This window comes from Lepidochelys kempii, chromosome 11 (assembly GCF_965140265.1).
Source record: "Lepidochelys kempii isolate rLepKem1 chromosome 11, rLepKem1.hap2, whole genome shotgun sequence".
In the NCBI taxonomy this organism is placed as follows: Eukaryota; Metazoa; Chordata; order Testudines; family Cheloniidae; genus Lepidochelys; species Lepidochelys kempii.
Genome location: NC_133266.1, coordinates 19600359 through 19620582, shown reverse-complemented (window position 1 = coordinate 19620582; position 20224 = coordinate 19600359). Strand labels below are relative to the sequence as shown.

General features: G+C 40.0%; 1 protein-coding gene across 2 annotated transcripts in view; it reads right to left on the bottom strand.

Annotated features, from left to right (window-relative positions):
- The window catches only part of THSD7B (thrombospondin type 1 domain containing 7B), a 517186-nt gene that overhangs the window by 209742 nt on the left and 287220 nt on the right, over positions 1 to 20224 (bottom strand). For both annotated transcript variants that reach the window (XM_073305365.1, XM_073305366.1), the window contains exons 9-12: positions 19657 to 19891; positions 13136 to 13251; positions 5385 to 5517; positions 2611 to 2714 (exon numbers count right to left, since the gene is read on the bottom strand). In XM_073305365.1, coding sequence (XP_073161466.1) covers positions 2611 to 2714; positions 5385 to 5517; positions 13136 to 13251; positions 19657 to 19891 — 588 coding nt within the window. The remainder of the gene's footprint in view (positions 1 to 2610; positions 2715 to 5384; positions 5518 to 13135; positions 13252 to 19656; positions 19892 to 20224) is intronic.

Here is a 20224-nt window from a genome sequence, read left to right as displayed (position 1 = left end):
TGTTATGAAAACTAGAGATAAAAGAGCAAAGCTATGGAAAATTAGAGAAAATTAGATCTGATTGGATTCTGATATTTTATCAGCAACACTTTGCTTAACCCCACCATGTTATCAGATTCCTTCCCTGGGTTTAGGATTTTACTTCCTGAGGTACAAAGCAAAAAGCCCTCTATTTTAAAGTATGAGAGATTTTCCCAGAGCAAAAGCAAGTACTGTACATTTTTAATATGCTTTGAAATTTGGTAGTGAAGTTCACAGAAAGTTTGTGCACTGTTAGAATGCAAAGATTATCTTCAGTTCACACAGAGAATGGGAAATAAATATGGGGACGACACTTCAATTTATTGAGCCCTCTTTGGAAACCTCCCACCAAAGGTCACGTGGTCAAAACCTTGTAGTCAACTATATTTTCAGTTTTCAATACCAATTTAAAAAACACCACTTTTTCTTCCATTTGCAGCCCACACACTAGCAGGGCTTCACTTTCCTTTCCTTTGTTCCCAGATTATGCAACAAATGTAGTTTATCTTTAAAAAAAAATTCTAATCCTATAAAGGAGTAAATTGTTATGTCACATTACTTGTAGCTTAAGATACCCAAAGAATAAGGTTTTCCCAATAAAAATAATATTTAGTTAAATTTTTTATTGATTTCTCAGCTGACTGAGAACAGTCAAATCTCTTAGCCACTATGGAGGAATCATTCCAGATTTTGCACTCACACTCTCAATATAATTGGATCTTTATACTGTCCAAATGCTTAACCATCGACGGTCAGAGTCTGACACTCTCTCCCACATTGACCAGTACTTTACATCTCAAATAGTCCCATTGAAAATCCACCCCCATGTAAATTATTGATAATCAAAATAAGGTAAATGTATAAAAAGATGAGATTTTTCTCAATAAATGTCAGTAAAAGTTGATTTCACCATTCACTCACAACTGACAAAAAAAATTCCTTCAATAATCATCCAAATTTACAGATAGGCAAAGAAAAATGCCGCTAGAGAATGCAGAGTTTCATGTAAGGACGTTTACTCTGTACATTTTGACATGCGATGTTGACAACGTGTTTTAACAGCTGAAGCTTTATAACTTTTTGAATCTCAACATGTACTGTCATTAAATAATTACTGTCTTGTAATTTCCTGCAGCTATGAAAATTAAGTAGATACATTTTAAAATGCTTAAAACCCATAATTTTGCACAACTGTAAAAACTGTAAGATAAAACTAGAAATAAATGCTTAAAAATAAACATTGATACTTGAATCAGAAATTATTTTAAAAAAATAGATGGAAAATATCAAATGTTTTCTTCCAAGCCTAGATATAAGACAGCATTTCCTCTTCTGGCTTTTGTCACCCGCAGAAGAATGCTTTGAAGTGTACCTCTTTCCACAACACATCTATTTTACTTTTAACTAGCAAAAGAAGGTTACCTTAAAGATGTCATTTCCACCACCTCTGAAAGTTGAGTGTACTGCCCTTTTTGCACCCCAGACTCAGCAGGCCCCTCCTTCAAGCATTTTATTTTAAAACCTAGTAGCTCCAATCGCTTTGTTTCCAAATTGCCATGTGTAAAAGAGTACAGATTCTAACAAGTTCTACTCTCCACTGCACACATTTGATCAAATTAGTAATACCAACCATTTCTAGAGTCAGTACAATACAAAATACCCAGCAAATTCTGTTTATTTCTGCCCTAAACCACAAAGGTTAAACTTATTAGACATCTACATGGTCATGGAAAGCCTCACATGTAGCAAATGGCAACACAAGCCCAAGTGTTGAACTAGGAAGCAGAGAGGACATGAAGGGAGTTTCTACAGCTTCCTGGGTACCCTGGAGTACAGATCCACACCTGATTTGGAACGAGAGTGCCAGGGTGAGGAAGAAAGAGTGCTGAAGATGAAGCAAATTGTACCACTCACCCAAAACAATACATAGAGAAGGAACAATGGGCTGAAATGTCAACTCCCCTTTGGACAATGTAGTACTGGCTGTTAAGCAGCTCTTTGGGCATATACACCAGGTAGGCTCCGAGGATTCCATTCGTCTGCCCCAGGCCTTCTGAGCACAGAGCAAAGCTTTTTCATGTTGATATTTTTCTAGCCCAGGATTTCATTCTACGCTCTTTTAAACTCATCATCCCCACAGTGTTAAATCAGTATTCGAGGTACAGCCTGTTTCTGCAAAGGTTCCCAAGCCTGGGAAATGCTTTCTTGAAAAGCTGTAGTTAATATAATGCGTGCATACATTTTCTGAATGGTGTTACATCTATTTCCTTTGTTGAATCCAGAGACTTGTACTGTTTCAAAATCTGTCTCTGTGTTATGTGGCCAAGGGAAGTTACTATTGTATCATGTCGCAATCTCCTTCAGAATCTTTAAGCAAAACATGGGGATTTGACAGCTGGCAATTTACACTGTCTGCTCATCAACATCAGTAAAGCAAAGGATTCTCTATGAAAATAATGTGAATTTTCTGTATTAAATATACTTTTCAAACTATGGAAAGCACATAAAATATAGTACAGTCTATCAATAAGAGAGAATTAATGAAAATCTTAGATTCAACTTTCTGGGGGAGGGGAAAAAAAGGCTTACCTCTCGACTGCAAACCACGGCCACATGCTTCATTGATTCCCAATATGCCCTGTCTCACAGAATCTGGCACCAATACACAGTGACTCCATTTATGGGTCTTCCATCTATGATAATAAACAAAGAGTTATGGAGTGTTATGGTTGCTTGGAAGTGAAGACAGCATTGAAGCAAATTAATATTCCCTGACCCAAAAAAAAATTATGCTGGAGTGAAGGTTGATGGTACATATCAGTAATTTATGGGTAAAAAAAAATTTACATGAATGTTGTAATTTTCCCTCAAACAAACTTTACAAACTTAAGGTCCGATTTAAGATTAAACTCGTATGAAATCTACATGAGCCTCCAATCTTCCTTCTTTGTTCTTTTCTTATTTACAGTCTTAGTGCCTTTTTCAAAGTCTACTGAAATCAATGGGAATCTTATAATTGACATTAGTAACGTCTGGATCAGAGTCCTCTCCTGGAAACCCTTATTCATGCATTTAATACTTTGCAGAATCTGTCTTCTAGAATCTGTCTACTGTAGTGTGCAGCTTTGTCGCTACATGCATTTTTACTCTTTTTAAGTACATTGTAATGTTGTGATCTGAGAAGCAGAAGTTTGCACAAAAAGATATAATGGATCTCTATTTACTAATACTTGTATAAGACATGGTGTGATGTTGCACCCCATAATGCTTTATAGAAATATGCTTATGAGTGTAAATATGACATAAATGGATTATGTTTTATGCTAGATATGCCATGTAACATATCTTTGCAAAGGTTATGTTCTACCTAATGTATTCATCCTGTTTGTATGCATGTATCATTTTTATATCTGAAGTTATGAGCATTGGCTCTATGCTTGTATTTCAAGTGTTTGCTGTAGGAAGCACATAAGGCAGATTTGGTCAACACAGTGTGAAGGAGTTATGCGAAAAATTGGGAGTACTTAGCTAACAATGGACCGTGGGAGATGCCAATCCACATGAAAAGCTTTCCTAGGAATGTTCAAACTAACATGTAAACAATGGTGTCGGGCTGTAAAAAGCTGAATCATTCATAGACATGTGACTTGCCCAGGTGACTGCAAAACTCCATCTTGTGGAGGGGATTTTACAAAGGAGAAGAGAGGGGTTTCCACCCAGAAGAGAGACTATATAAGCCCCTGGAAACCCCTCCATTTTGTCTTCAGCCTATCCACCCCAAAGAGTTGCCGGAAAGAAACCGAAACCGGAACAAAGGGCAGTAACGAGGGGGGTGTGAGTGATTACTGGACTCAGACTAGGAAGGAGTCTAGTCTGTCAAAGAAGTTTATTGGAACATCTCTGAGGATGAGATTTACCTGCATTTAGTTTCCTACTGTATTAGGCTTAGACTTGTGTGTTTTTGTTTTATTTTGCTTGGTAATTTACCTTGTTCTGTCTGTTATTACTTGGAACCACTTAAATCCTACTTTTTATATTTAATAAAATCACTTTTTACTTATTAATTAACCCAGAGCAAGTATTAATACCTGGGGGAGCAAACAGCTGTGTATCTTTCTCTATCAGTGTTATAGAGGGTGAACAATTCATGAGTTTGCCCTGTATAAGCTTTATACAGAGTAAAAGGGATTTATTTGGGGTTTGGACCCCATTGGGAACTGGGTATCTGGGTGCTGGAGACAGGAGCACTTCTTAAGCTGTTTTCAGTTAAGCCTGCAGCTTTTGGGGGACATGGTTCAGACCTGGGTCTGCGTTTGTAGCAGGTTGGCGTGTCTGGCACAACCAGGCAGGGTCCTGAAGTCCCAAGCTGCCAGGGAAAATGGGCTTAGAGTAGTCTCAGCACATCAAGTGGCAGTCCCAAGGGGGTTTCTGTGACCCAACCCATCACACATGGCCACAGAATTTTACTGAACAGTGGTAAATACTTTCCTTCATTGTGCTAATTGTCTACTCAGAAACTAAAAACTACATAACAATCAGTGAGCTGTGTGCACCTGCAGAGAAGAAGGTGGAGTATCTGCAATAACCATTCAATTATCATTAAGTCAAAAACAGACTCCAACGAGAGACTCCTGAATTGGAATTAAGTTGCAAACTGGATACAATTAACTTAGGCTTGAATAAAGACTGGGAGTGGGTCATTACACAAAGTAAAACTATTTCCCCATGTTTATTCCCCCTCTTCCCCTCCCCCGCCACTGTTCCTCAGATGTTCTTGTCAGCTGCTGGAAATGGCCCACCTTGATTATCACTACAAAAGGTTCCCCACCCACCTCCGCTGGTAATAGATCACCTTACCTGATCACTCTCATTACAGTGTGTATGGTAACACACTGTATATAAATCTCTGTGTATATAAATCTCCCCACTGTATTTTCCACTGAATGCATCCGATGAAGTGAGCTGTAGCTCACGAAAGCTTATGCTCAAATAAATTTGTTAGTCTCTAAGGTGCCACAAATCCTCCTTTTCTTTTTAAGGTAGTTTAGTGGTTGTAATCCCACATTAGATTAAACTGATATTTAAAATACATTCAGGGTGTGTTTGTTTTCTCATGGCATCTTCACACATTTTTAAAACCAAAGGTTGCCTTTTTAGGATGGTGTTTACACTGAGGCTCATTTTGGTGAAATCACACATTAGTTCTACTAAAATGCATTTTTTGTTTATACAGAGCTAATATTTATTTGGTATTTTTTGTGATGAAAATTATTAAATAAATTGCACATGATTAAAATATAAAATGTATTTCTGGAGAACTAGAAACCCAATGTCAGAGATTCTTAGCTGACTATTTACAGAACCTGTAAACTGGACAGACAGGAATATCTTCACATTCTCTTTCTTCATACAAGGTGTCTGGGCAGTCCTGTCCCCCATTGGCAGCATTCTGAATGATAATCCTGTAGCGGAACTGTTTAATTGCTGTAGCATTGTCTGTAAGAAAAAAATGCAGCAAACATTTGTTTATCAGGCATAGTTGTTATCATCAATTAGTGCATTAGCTATCTGGGTTAAAATCCCGCCTGAGGTTACAACTAGGAATACATTGAATGCTTGATCCTGCAAAGCAGGGAGGGGTGCTGCTCTATATCAAAGATACCTTTATTTGAGTATCAACACATCAGAAGAACAGAACCCGGAATGCTTACGGATCAATTTTCTAAGTGATAAATCACAAGCTAGGGCAATGGGGGTGGATCTATTACAGATCATCAAATCAAACAAGAGAATAGGATGAGTAGCTCCTTAAACATCTATCTATAATGTGGAGAAACAAAACTTGTGTTATCATGGGGGGAGGGAGGTTTCAGGACACATACCAGAGGGCTCAGGCTGCCACTAGTAAAAGATACTCAGAGTTTCTAAAAATTTTAGACAATAAGTTTCTAACATAAAAATTATTGCAACCAACTAGTAGTGATTCTACATCGGCTCTCATTCTAACACAAGGTCATACTACCTAGTAATAAAGAATGTGTATCAAATTTACAAAATTGGAGGCAGCATGCTGGAATGCAGTGACCCTGAAAAGGCCTTAAGAAAATGGTAGTTTCTCCTGAAACAAGAGCTCCAGTGCAGTGCTGTAGCTAAGACGACAAATGGGATCCTTAGATGCCATATCCTTAGGAGGATATGAAGTAGGGAGTAGGGTGTTGAAATGCTTTCTGGAAAACCAAGTCCCATTCTAGAGTCTACACTCAAAAAGGATGTTGAAAAACTAGAAAGGGGTCAGAAAAGAGCTACAAGAATGATTCAAGATCTGGAAAACGTGCCTTATAATGAGAGAATGTAGGAAGCTCTATGTTGTTAGTTCATACAAGGAAAGTTTAAGAGGTAACTTGATTATGGTCTAAAAGTCGCTATATGTGAACGAGATTTCTGATAGCAGAGAATTCTTTAATCCAGCAGAAAAAGGGACAACAAGTCCAATGGTTGGATGCTGAGTAGAAACAAGGCACAATATTTTATTTTTATTTTTAAACAGCAAGGGTAATTAACCACTTGAACAACTTGCTTGGGATGTGGTGGATTTTTCATCACTTGAAGTCTTTAGATCAAGAGCCTGGAAGTCTTTCAAAAAGGATATACTATAGTTTAAACAAAAGGTAGGCACTTGATGAACAAATTTATGGATGCAGTTCACAGCCTATGTTAAGCAGAACATCAGACTATTTGATCACAATGGACCCTTCTGGACTTATAATCTATGAGTCTATGAATAAGCACTTAAATATGTATTTAAGTTAAAGATCACAAGTAGTCCACATTGAAGTCAATGGAATTACCCAAACACTTAAAGAAATGCTTCACTGGATCAGGGCAAGAGTGATCAGCATCCTGTAGGCTCAAATCCTTGCTGAGCTCTAATTTGTACACTTCAGAAAAAAATCACCATGCAGATTAGCCCAATTACAAAAGGAGTGTCTTTTTCTGTGAAACACAGCCAAAATTGAAACTCAGCAGTTTTCCAGGCCAGGACTGAGGTACATTACATTGGGAGGAATGTTCATATAGAACCTGGCCCTTAGCAGGCATGCATACACTCCGCTCTTATTAAATATCCCTCTGATCCTTACTGGATCAGATCCATAAGACTTGGTTCAAACCAGTGCTACTGAACCATCACCTCAAAGAACACAACATTATAAATGTGTCTGCTTCATTAAAGATAATGACATACTTAATGCTCTGATAATAAATATCATGTTTGACTAAAGAAGCCTGTCTGTTTTAATGAGTTACACACTATTTAAACAAAGAGTTTTGCAATTTGGAAAATGTATAGTACAATTTTTTGTGGAAAAGCATAACATGTATCATATCAGTGAACCCCTTCCCCAGTATAACGAATGCTGTCCACAACAGAGCACGCAGTCAGTTGAAGGTTATTATGCAGGCTCCAAGGCACCAAGCCTGAAGTCTTTACTCAAACTCCCATTGAAGTAGATAAGACATTTTTTTCTGAAACGATTGAGGAAGGATGTGGGCCTGCTATCAGTAAAATTAAAAACTAGGAAAAATAGAAGAATGCATAAAATCAAATGGGGTTTAACTTCAGAAATTACTTCGTTATTCAAATCTGCATATCATCATACAGCAGCATCTCCATTATCATAGTGTATATAGCTTACATACAAAAATCTACAGCAAAAGAACACTATTATGGGTGCAAGATGTTAGGAAATGCCACAATTAAGGTTACCCGTGAAACCTTAATTCAACCCTCCTGTACATATACATTATGATACAGTCTTCCATTATTTGATCACAAACTACTTTTCCCACAGGAACCCTGCCTCATTCAATGCACAGGTGGACCAGCTCTGGGGCTAAATCAGGATTATGTAGTACAGTTTTGTTTGTGTGTGATTTCCTATATTTTTTTTAAAAAAGCAAACTGAAAAACCAGATATTTCATCATGTGGCATCATACCAACACCCACATGGATCATCAACAGAGTTGGAACCTTTAGATCCTCCAACCAGTCTTCTGCACTGGAGGTAATGGTATAACTGATAGAAGTAGTATGTTGTCATCCTCTGTGTGAACTAGTACTAGAAGGGGATGAGGCATACACCTCACTAGTGGGTTTCAAAGATATTTGCTGTCAAAAAAAGAATGGTGAGACTCAGGAATCTTGGGTTCTGTTCCATCTCTAGACAGGAATGTTCTCTAGTAGGCACAGACTCTTTTGCCCATTCCCCCTAAACTGTCAACATCTCTTCCAATCTATCCCAGTCCTGTATCTTCCCCACCCCTGGCTCCTTGTTCCAGTCCTATTCTCCTTGCCTACCTAGTCCTAGTCTTCCCCTTTGGGTTTGGTGTCCAAGTCCCAATCTCCCCCTCCACTCCCAATCTCTCCCCTTTCCCACATGCAATCCCAGTCTCCTTGCCCACCCAGTCCCAGTTCCCCTTTCCTGCCTCCTGTCTCTCCCTCTCCCCCACTGATTCCCAGTCTTAATCTCTCTTTCTGAGACCCTCAATTAATCCTCCTCCCCCACCCAACTCCTTGCCCCAGTCTACCCCTTCCATGGCTCCTTGCCCAGTTTCTTTGCCTAGCCAGTTCCAGTTCTTCCCTCACACCCTGCTTCTCTCCTCCCTCTGCCTCCACTTCCCCACACTCTTTTCTAGTCTCAGTCTCCCCACACAGCTCCTCATCTAATTGCACTGATCCCTTCCCAAGCCAAATAGCTGCCTATTCTGTTCTCCATCCCCATTTCCCTCACCAGCTCCCAGTCCCAGTCTCTTTGCCCAACTACTTCCAGCCTCCCCTCCCTCTACCAGCTCCACCTATGAGAGCATAACTGCAGCACAAAAAAGCAGGCATAGTAGCCGAGAAAAAAAAATAATCTGCCAGGGACCAAGCTTTGTTCCATTTGGTCTTAAATCTGATGTAAATCACTTTAAAAATAAATGTGATTTTATGAACACTTGTCTAGGTGATCAAACTACAGTGAAATTGCGTCTTTACTCTAGACAGCCACAGACCGGAACAGCAGGGGTACTGCAGACTTAAATACATTGACACAGCCATAAAGGGGAGTTTGTGTATGCCCTTTGATATGTATGTATCACACACTTGATACCAGTCTTAACTTTCACAAGCAATACAATTCACCAAATCAAAAGCTCATGAAATAATCTTACCATGTTTTCTTATTAACATGAATATTAACAGCAGTGAAAAACATCTGACCTACACTAGCCATCTGAATATAGTTTAGGATGTGTATCATTGTCTTTCATTATTAAAAATCAGTGGACAAATACCCCTTCTCATTCCAACTTTACATCATATCAATTCACACAGATATTGTCAGTGTATCCAACACATTCAGGAATGATCTCCTCTCAAGAGGGAGACAAAAAATGTAAGGGCACTACAAGGTTCAAGAAACAGTAGATAGATCCTCCACTACCTGCTACAATATTTTTTTTAGGGATGTGACCTTCCCGTTCTAACAGACTTCCTTTTAGACTTCTAATCCCTGTCAGGGTTCCCTCCCAACTCTGAACTCTAGGGTACAGATGTGGGGACCCGCATGAAATATCCCCTAAGCTTATTCTTACCAGCTTAGGTTAAAAACTTCCCGAAGGCACAAATCTCTATTTGTCCTTGGACTGAGGTATGCTGCCACCACCGAGTGATTTAGACAAAGAATCAGGGAAAGGACGACTTGGAGTTCCTATTCCCACAAAATATCCCCCCAAGCCTACACCCCCTTTCCTGGGGAGGCTTGAAAAATAAACAAGGTGAGCACAAACCAGACCCTTGGGATTGTAAGACACTAAAAACCCAATCGGATTCTTAAAAAACAGAACTTTATTATAAAGAAAGAAAAAGTAAAAGAAGCACCTCCGTAAAATCAGGATGGAAGGTAATTTTATAGGACAATCAGATTCAAAACACAGAGGATTTCCCTCTAGGCCAAACTTTAAAGTTACAAAAAGAAAACCAGGAATACACCTTCCTCTCAGCACAGAGAAAATCACAAGCCAAAACAAAAATAAGCTAACGCATTGCCTTGCAAGTACTTTCTGATTCTAATGGAGTTGGATTGCTTGCTTCCTTGATCTGTGTCCGGCAAGCACTCAGAACAGACAGACCAAAACCTTCTCCCCTCTCCCCCTCCCGCCCAGATTTGAAAGTATCTTGTCCCCTTATTGGTCCTTTTGGTCAGGTGCCAGCCAGGTTACCTGAGCTTCTTAACCCTTTACAGGTAAAAGGATTTTGTGCCTCTGGCAACGAGGGATTTTATAGTACTGTGTACAGGAAGGTTGTTACCCTTCCCTTTATATTTATGACACCCCCTTTTAGACTTCTATTGACAGATCATTGAAGCACATCATCTCTGATAAAAGTAGCCATCTCCCATGTGCAAACACCATCCATTGCGTAGATTATTGAGTAACTCTAGAGGTGAACATTCTGCAATCTTCATTTTATTCCTTTTTGGTTATAATTTTCACTTTCATCCTCAGAGACCAATTACACTAATTATAGGAGACCAGGGTGAACAGAAGTCAACCTGGAGTATTTGAAATGGCAGAGAATCAATAAATGTACTTGTAACAAACTTTGTATTCTTGACTCGTCACAGGTATGTGATTCAATTGCAATTCGTTTTTGAATTATGTATTCCATGAGTCTGTGGTTGCCCTAGATGCTGCCTGCATTTCTGAGTTGTGTGATAATCCTTTGCCAAGAGGCTACCTGATTTGTGATAACATTAAATGGAGGGAAATACCCATTTTAATGTTAGAAAAGTTGGATGCAGCTTTATAAGATAAACCACAAACAGCTTAATTGGTAAATCTGAATTTTGCAAGTACAGATTCATCTAACCTCTGGTGTTATGCTGGTACACATTTCATTTTAAATCTGTAATGCAATATCTTCTCTTGCTTGAGCTGTAGCTTAGTCCTTTGCTATCTGCATATTATTTTCATTAAATAAAACTCTTCTACAAAAAACAAAAGCAGAAAAAACAAAAACAAAAAACCTAACAACCCATGTACATATAATGGCTTGTAAACTTCAGATCATGTTTGTTTTAACTGCACACTGCAAATGAAAATTTTTTTACAATGCAGCCATATCAATAACAAATCTGCAAGCAACAAACTCCCACAACTGAGAAGTTTTAATTTAGAATTATATTAAAATGATAACACCGCCAAGTAAATTACATAATTTATTTATTCTCATTTTAATTGTAAAGGATTATTTAATAAACAAAGTAATTTATAAGGTAATTTATTCTACTTCATTTTATACAGTTCATTTAAAATCTAAAAATAAACTGTTAAATAAAACAGGATTCACTTTTTAAAAGGCAACTCATTTACCAATAAAATCTAACCAGGACTGGGCTATGTAGTCCACTGACAATCTGCAAAGGGCAAGGAGGCTGGCAGCAAAAATGAAAGTATTTTGATAACAACAAGCACTTCAATCCAAACTACTTCTAAAGTACTGCATTGGTCATAAAAACTGACAACAGATCCCTGAAAACACAGGAGACTAAAGACCTGACATCAAAGTTCATCAGCTAAATGCAAGTGATAAAAAAGCTGGGAAGCTATTTATGCAACCCTGGTGTGCCTCTAAAAGTTTGGGCTGGACTCAAATAAATGTTGGCTAACGTACTGATTTCATAGATATCAGCACAATAGCAAGTAGGACTTTTGAAATTATAAGCATAAGAATGTTACAGGTTTCAAATAAAGACCACTTACATTTCAAATCTCTTTACTAGGGGGCCACTAACACTCTACAGGTCTCTATTAACCATCACTGCCCCCTCCCCGCCGTCCCTCTTCTGCAAGCCTCCGTTCACCCCACCGCCCCCTTCCAGCCAACAAGCCCCATAGTTGCCACTGCTGGTGGCAGCCAGAACTGCAGTCCAACACCAGCAGCTCAGGTTGACAACAGCAGCAGCCACTGGCTGATCAGTTCTAGCTCAGCCAGAAACCGTGAGCAACCCGGATCTCCAAGTGAGATCACAAGCATCTCTGCTTCACCTGTCACCCTGACTTCCACTCACCATTCTGCCTTGTGGGTGCAAGGGTTCCTGAGTTGCACTCCTACGTGTGATAGAGTCTCCAGGGTTTAATCTTGCAGCTTTCAGTGAGGCCATTCTGTCCCCCCACATTCCATTTAGGACTGTCACCTGACCAGACATAGTCGCTATATTCCAGATCCAAAAGCATACTCTAATCAGGAGCTGTGGCCCTGCACAGCACAGCTTCATGTACCCAAATCAGCCAGTGGAGTCCACTACATATCACAGAGCCCAATGGGTATAATTAGTGAGAGTTTTACTTGGATAAAGAATGTGGGATTGGACTAATAACAGATAGACATGGAAGTAATGATTTGAAAATCAATACAGGGGTAGATTTTCTGAAGCACCTCCACTTGGACTTGAACTCCTAAATCCTTTAGGCACTGTTGAAAATCTCCCTCTTAAACAGACATAATGCTATTTACTGGAAGATTTAAGGGATGAGCTGAAACTTTCAGGTAAGCCTGGTGGCAGGAGAAGAGGGGGAGCCTCACAACAAGTCTGAAAGTCTACACTTCAGATCTCACTTCTAATGCTGTGAGGCGATGCTGGCCAGCCAGGTTTGAAAACCTGGAGAATGTAACACAGCTTTGTTTTAACTAGGGCTTTGATTAAATAGGGCTAACCTGAAATTAGAATAAAATATAAACTACACCAAATGATTTTGTAATAATGAAGTCATTTAAAAACGTTAACAAGTTGCTTATACTTTTATTAGTATAGAGAGGCCTCTGATGCGCTGGCCATTCTGTAGTTTAATAATCACTGGGGATTAAGGGTACAATTATTTATCTGACCATGCATAAAAGTTGGAGACAAAACTTACCCATTTGCTTTCTCATGGACTCATTTATTCAAGGTAAGACATACTGTAAACACAAAGACCTGTGAAACTTTATTTGTCTTGAAAACCATTGCCTGGGTGGGCTGAGGTGAACAGGTTTGCTTAAAATCTTATGTATTCTCATTTTCAGGATCTTACCATGTTGGCATGTCGTAGGGCAGTGTGTCCACTCACTGAAAGGGGTAACAACACAATCTTTTTTACACGGGAGCAGACATGGACGCACAGTTTCAGGTCGGAGGGAATCTGGACACCTATCAATACAATTGTAAATACAACATATGAGAGTCCCTAAAATTAATTATATATATATATATATATATATACACACACATACACACACACACTCACTCTCAGGAATATGATCAGCTAAGCAATAAAAGAAGGATGCACATGGCTGTGGTTGAACTCCATAATGCATAGCCAACAAGTACAGCAATTCAGTTCTTTACATCTTGAAAATCCTCCAGGTTCACCATCTAGCTTGTTTCTAAGCTTATTTCTGTTCATACTAGGCCTGATATTACACCCCAGCCACCGCTGGCTCCCAGAACAGCCCTTGAGGTCTGTGTGCAGCTAGCACAACTTACAATTGGCCTTCAGGCTACTCTAAATTGTACGTAGGATTTGGCCCAGCATTCACCAACCTTTGCTTTGGGAAAGTTCAAAGATGGCTTAAAGCTTCATTTGCAATCCCCCTCCTGACCTGCACGTAGCACTCTTCAGGCATAACCCAGGATCTAGGCCTATATCTTTATGGGAATCTGTGTCTAATTTTCTCAGTACACTACAGTAAATAGATCTTTGTGATTTTGCAGTCAATTTCAGACTCCTAATTTAAAAATGAAATACATATTCTAATGAAAAAAATTGGATGCAAGAAGCTCTATGTTTGAATCATGGGCAGCAGGGGAAAGGGGCAGTTCTCTGTGATCAGGAACATCAGCTGTTCTAAGTGGGAGAATAAAAACAGAATTAGCCTTTCACAATCTTTATTAATTTCCAAGTAGAAAGACTGCTTGAGAAATACTCATCACCTATCTGAACACATCCAACCAATAACTAAATATCTATCTATATGTATATTACTGTACCACTAAAGGATATTAGAAACAAAAATAAATCTGAAAACCATAATTCAGCTAACTGAACTAATACATTTTTCTAATGCTTAAAAGTATCAAACAAGGTTTTCAAAAAAGAGATACCATGAAATGCATTAATTCAATGACCATGAATATTCAAGAGGGAAGAAAAAAAGAAAAGGAGTACTTGTGGCACCTTAGAGACTAACCAATTTATTTGAGCATGAGCTTTCGTGAGCTACAGCTCACTTCATCGGATGCATGCCGTGGAAACTGCAGCAGACTTTATTTATACACAGAGAATATGAAAAAATACCTCCTCCCACCCCACTGTCCTGCTGAATTCTCAGTGTGCAGTGATTTTTTTCCCTTTCATTACATCTAGATACAGTATATAAGCCACTGCAATCAATTTTTATTCAGTATTCTTTTTTATACCCCCTTTTCAGTGGCTTTCAGTTTCATAAGGTGGTGTGTTAAGTTTCAGCTTCCATTTCTTCAATAATTGCAGGGGGAGAAGGGAGAGAAGCATGAAGTAAAAAATTCAGTGTGCTAACACAAAGATTATTTCTTTGGATAAATTAATCCTCTTCCTGAAGTCACGTGGCTAGTTTACTACTGCTACAGTAGATTGAGTTAAAACCTAACTTGTTAGTCAATTTTAATAAATAATTATATACTGTAAAATAAATTAAAAACTAACAATTATTCTGTTATATTCCTATCATTATGGAATCAAAACTTACCATTTTACTGCCAGGAGCCCTAAGCCCGTAAAGAGCTTCCACACAGGTAAAGAGGTCCAAACATGTGGCGCTCATTGCAGGATCATGGCTCAAAGTCAATACGTTTAATAAAGTACTATTCTTTTCCTCTCTGGAAACACCAGGCTATTATGATCTCTTATCATCTCTCTTTTACACTTTTCTAACATTTTTGGAGTTCCACTAGTTACTTCTTTCCTTCTGAAATACTGGAAGTCCTTTCTTTAATTAAGAAATTGCTTTTGAGAGACTTCAGAGAGGTTTGGTTTTGCTTCTTTAATTTAATTATTTAAATTTATTTAAGTATTTAAATATTATTTAAATTATTTAAATAGTCCGCGGATCACTGCGGACTATGTGGCTCTAGGAAGAAGGATAAAGGAGTTGGAGGCGCAAGTGGTGTTCTTGTCCATCCTCCCCGTGGAAGGAAAAGGCCTAGGTAGGGACCGTCGAATCGTGGAAGTCAACGAATGGCTACGCAGGTGGTGTCGGAGAGAAGGCTTTGGATTCTTTGACCATGGGATGGTGTTCCATGAAGGAGGAGTGCTGGGCAGAGACGGGCTCCATCTTACGAAGAGATGGAAGAGCATCTTTGCCAGCAGGCTGGCTAACCTAGTGAGGAGGGCTTTAAACTAGGTTCACCGGGGGAAGGAGACCAAAGCCCTGAGGTAAGTGGGAAAGCGGGATACCGGGAGGAAGCACAGGCAGGAATGTCTGTGAGGGGAGGGCTCCTGCCTCATACTGGGAATGAGGGGCGATCAACAGGTTATCTCAAGTGCTTATATACAAATGCACAAAGCCTTGGAAACAAGCAGGGAGAACTGGAGGTCCTGGTGATGTCAAGGAACTATGACGTGATCGGAATAACAGAGACTTGGTGGGATAACTCACATGACTGGAGTACTGTCATGGATGGTTATAAACTGTTCAGGAAGGACAGGCAGGGCAGAAAAGGTGGGGGAGTAGCACTGTATGTAAGGGAGCAGTATGACTGCTCAGAGCTCCGGTACGAAACTGCAGAAAAACCTGAGTCTCTCTGGATTAAGTTTAGAAGTGTGTGCAACAAGAGTGATGTAGTGGTGGGAGTCTGCTATAGACCACCGGACCAGGGGGATGAGGTAGATGAGGCTTTCTTCCGGCAGCTCACGGAAGCTACTAGATCGCATGCTCTGATTCTCATGGGTGACTTTAATTTTCCTGATATCTGCAGGGAGAGCAATACAGCGGTGCATAGACAATCCAGGAAGTTTTTGGAAAGCATAGGGGACAATTTCCTGGCGCAAGTGCTAGAGAAGCCAACTAGGGGGGGCGCTTTTCTTGACCTGCTGCTCACAAACCGGGTAGAATTAGTGGGGGAAGCAAAAGTGGATGGGAATCTGGGAGGCAGTGACCATGAGTTGGTTGAGTTCAGGATCCTGACGCAGGGAAGAAAGGTAAGCAGCAGGATACGGACCCTGGACTTCAGGAATGCAGACTTCGACTCCCTCAGGGAACGGATGGCCAGGATCCCCTGGGGGACTAACTTGAAGGGGAAAGGAGTCCAGGAGAGCTGGCTGTATTTCAAGGAATCCCTGTTGAGGTTACAGGGACAAACCATCCCGATGAGTCGAAAGAATAGTAAATATGGCAGGCGACCAGCTTGGCTTAATGGTGAAATCCTAGCGGATCTTAAACATAAAAAAGAAGCTTACAAGAAGTGGAAGGTTGGACATATGACCAGGGAAGAGTATAAAAATATTGCTCGGGCATGTAGGAATGATATCAGGAGGGCCAAATTGCACCTGGAGCTGCAGCTAGCCAGAGATGTTAAGAGTAACAAGAAGGGTTTCTTCAGGTATATTGGCAACAAGAAGAAAGCCAAGGAAAGTGTGGGCCCCTTGCTGAATGAGGGAGGCAACCTAGTGACAGAGGATGTGGAAAAAGCTGATGTACTCAATGCTTTTTTTGCCTCTGTTTTCACTAACAAGGTCAGCTCCCAGACTGCTGCGCTGGGCATCACAAAATGGGGAAGAGATGGCCAGCCCTCTGTGGAGATAGAGGTGGTTAGGGACTATTTAGAAAAGCTGGACGTGCACAAGTCCATGGGGCCGGACGAGTTGCATCCGAGCGTGCTGAAGGAATTGGCGGCTGTGATTGCAGAGCCATTGGCCATTATCTTTGAAAACTCGTGGCGAACCGGGGAAGTCCCGGATGACTGGAAAAAGGCTAATGTAGTGCCAATCTTCAAAAAAGGGAAGAAGGAGGATCCAGGGAACTACAGGCCAGTCAGCCTCACCTCAGTCCCTGGAAAAATCATGGAGCAGGTCCTCAAAGAATCAATCCTGAAGCACTTGCATGAGAGGAAAGTGATCAGGAACAGCCAGCATGGATTCACCAAGGGAAGGTCATGCCTGACTAATCTAATCGCCTTTTATGATGAGATTACTGGTTCTGTGGATGAAGGGAAAGCAGTGGATGTATTGTTTCTTGACTTTAGCAAAGCTTTTGACATGGTCTCCCACAGTATTCTTGTCAGCAAGTTAAGGAAGTATGGGCTGGATGAATGCACTACAAGGTGGGTAGAAAGCTGGCTATATTGTCGGGCTCAACGGGTAGTGATCAATGGCTCCATGTCTAGTTGGCAGCCGGTATCAAGTGGAGTGCCCCAAGGGTCGGTCCTGGGGCCGGTTTTGTTCAATATCTTCATAAATGATCTGGAGGATGGTGTGGATTGCACTCTCAGCAAATCTGCGGATGATACTAAACTGGGAGGAGTGGTAGATACGCTGGAGGGGAGGGATAGGATACAGAAGGACCTAGACAAATTGGAGGATTGGGCCAAAAGAAATCTGATGAGGTTCAATAAGGATAAGTGCAGGGTCCTGCACTTAGGACGGAAGAACCCAATGCACAGCTACAGACTAGGGACCGAATGGCTAGGCAGCAGTTCTGCGGAAAAGGACCTAGGGGTGACAGTGGACGAGAAGCTGGATATGAGTCAGCAGTGTGCCCTTGTTGCCAAGAAGGCCAATGGCATTTTGGGATGTATAAGTAGGGGCATAGCGAGCAGATCGAGGGACGTGATCGTTCCCCTCTATTCGACATTGGTGAGGCCTCATCTGGAGTACTGTGTCCAGTTTTGGGCCCCACACTACAAGAAGGATGTGGATAAATTGGAGAGAGTCCAGCGAAGGGCAACAAAAATGATTAGGGGTCTAGAACACATGACTTATGAGGAGAGGCTGAGGGAACTGGGATTGTTTAGCCTGCAGAAGAGAAGAATGAGGGGGGATTTGATAGCTGCTTTCAATTACCTGAAAGGGGGTTCCAAAGAGGATGGCTCTAGACTGTTCTCAATGGTAGCAGATGACAGAACGAGGAGTAATGGTCTCAAGTTGCAGTGGGGGAGGTTTAGATTGGATATTAGGAAAAACTTTTTCACTAAGAGGGTGGTGAAACACTGGAATGTGTTACCTAGGGAGGTGGTAGAATCTCCTTCCTTAGAGGTTTTTAAGGTCAGGCTTGACAAAGCCCTGGCTGGGATGATTTAACTGGGAATTGGTCCTGCTTCGAGCGGGGGTTGGACTAGATGACCTTCTGGGGTCACTTCCAACCCTGATATTCTATGATTCTATGATTTGGGGAGAAGGGGGAGTGAAGGGGGTTGCCATTGTAAAACACAGTAAAGAGGAACAAAATCATCCCAATGGGATCCTCCCTAGTGGCTCAGTGGCTTCCACATTTTCTGATACAATTCATTCCATTACAATTCACAATGTAACTATACAATTACATTTGAACAAAACATTTCCATTGAAGCCTTAAAATGCAGGAGTGCTGAATTCTGAAGATCCCAGTGCATGCTATAATTTTCCATTTCTCTCATACTACAACCCAAGTATTTTCTCTGTAAAAACTCTCTCTTTCCTCATCTGTTAGTCCTAGATACATCCTCCGATTCTACCCAAGTGTTTACTTTCTCATTTCAGCTCCATTTCTGCTTGGCTAGTATGCAGAGGATGGGGACAAATAATTATTTTACACATTATATGGCACTACAAATGGTATAACTTAATGGTGATAAATTTACAGTATATTAGTGGGCACCAGACATTCTTTTCTTTGCTCAATTAATTTCATTAATCTCAAGAATTTTAATTAACTTTATTGAAGTGACCACAGTCTGCCCATATTTAGTATGATTGTTTTGAGATATGCAACAAGATTTAAAATGAGGCTGCAAGTAATGAGCAATGGCTTGATTTTTTTTTATATTGGGAAAATTATCTGTGCATCTCATTTCCTGGGTTAGTAAAACAAAGTAGAAGATCAGAATATACACAGTGCTAAATAAATGGTTTTAGTGTACTTATTGAAATAGCAATACAAATCAACTCTTCCAAGTGCAAACATGTAAACTGTTACCTCTTTTATTAAAAGGACTTTGCTAAAAATAGGTTGGTAACTGTTATGTTCAATTCCAGGTTGTATTTTCATCACAACTTCCTAGCAGCAAAAATATTTGCAAAAGTCAGAACAAGAATCATAGATTAGCCATTGCAAAATTTTTCAGCCACTGAAAAAAACCTGTTTTGTGACCCACCGACTACCACATTTACAAAAAAAACTGGTTTATCCATACATTTTTTGTTATATAAAAGGATCCTTTCTCGGCAGCTGGAAAATTAAGCTAGCAATAAAAATACCTTCATAGCTTCAATTTTCCCAAAACACACTTAAATATTTGCATTTTTAATGTACTGTAACTACAAATAATGACTCCAGCAATGCAGTCAAAGCTGCATCTGCAAGAACCTCTTTCTCCCAATACCTTTTATTTGTAACCTGGCCAAAATTATTCTTCACACAAAAGACCTTCCTTGTTTGCATGCCCACTCCACAAGTAGCTTCTCCATTCCAGCTAATGGTAGCATTGAGGGCAGTTACCAAAGTGTCTTCAGAACAAGGACCCCATGGAGATGTTTTCCAATAGAGCTGTGTGCAAATATGATCATTACATAAGCGATACTCCTGTAGGGCCCGGTGTGGAGGACAGGGTTTCCCACCTGAAAGTAGTGAAAAGAATAATATATTTATATTTGTAAACCAATTAATCAAGAGAACATTGTGGATACTACATGTGGAAATATAAACTTTGTTTTATGAGAAGAAAGAAAGAAAGAAAGAAAGAAAGAAAGAAAGAAAGAAAGAAAGAAAGAAAGAAAGAAAGAAAGAAAGAAAGAAAGAAAGAAAGAAAGAAAGAAAGAAAGAAAATGGTTGGTTGGTTGGTTGGTTGGTTGGTTGGTTTTTGACATTTATGGCAATAGTAACAGCCTTCCAAAATACTGCATCCCATTAAATGAGCCTTGCACAAAACTGAATTCTGAGGAACAAACAAT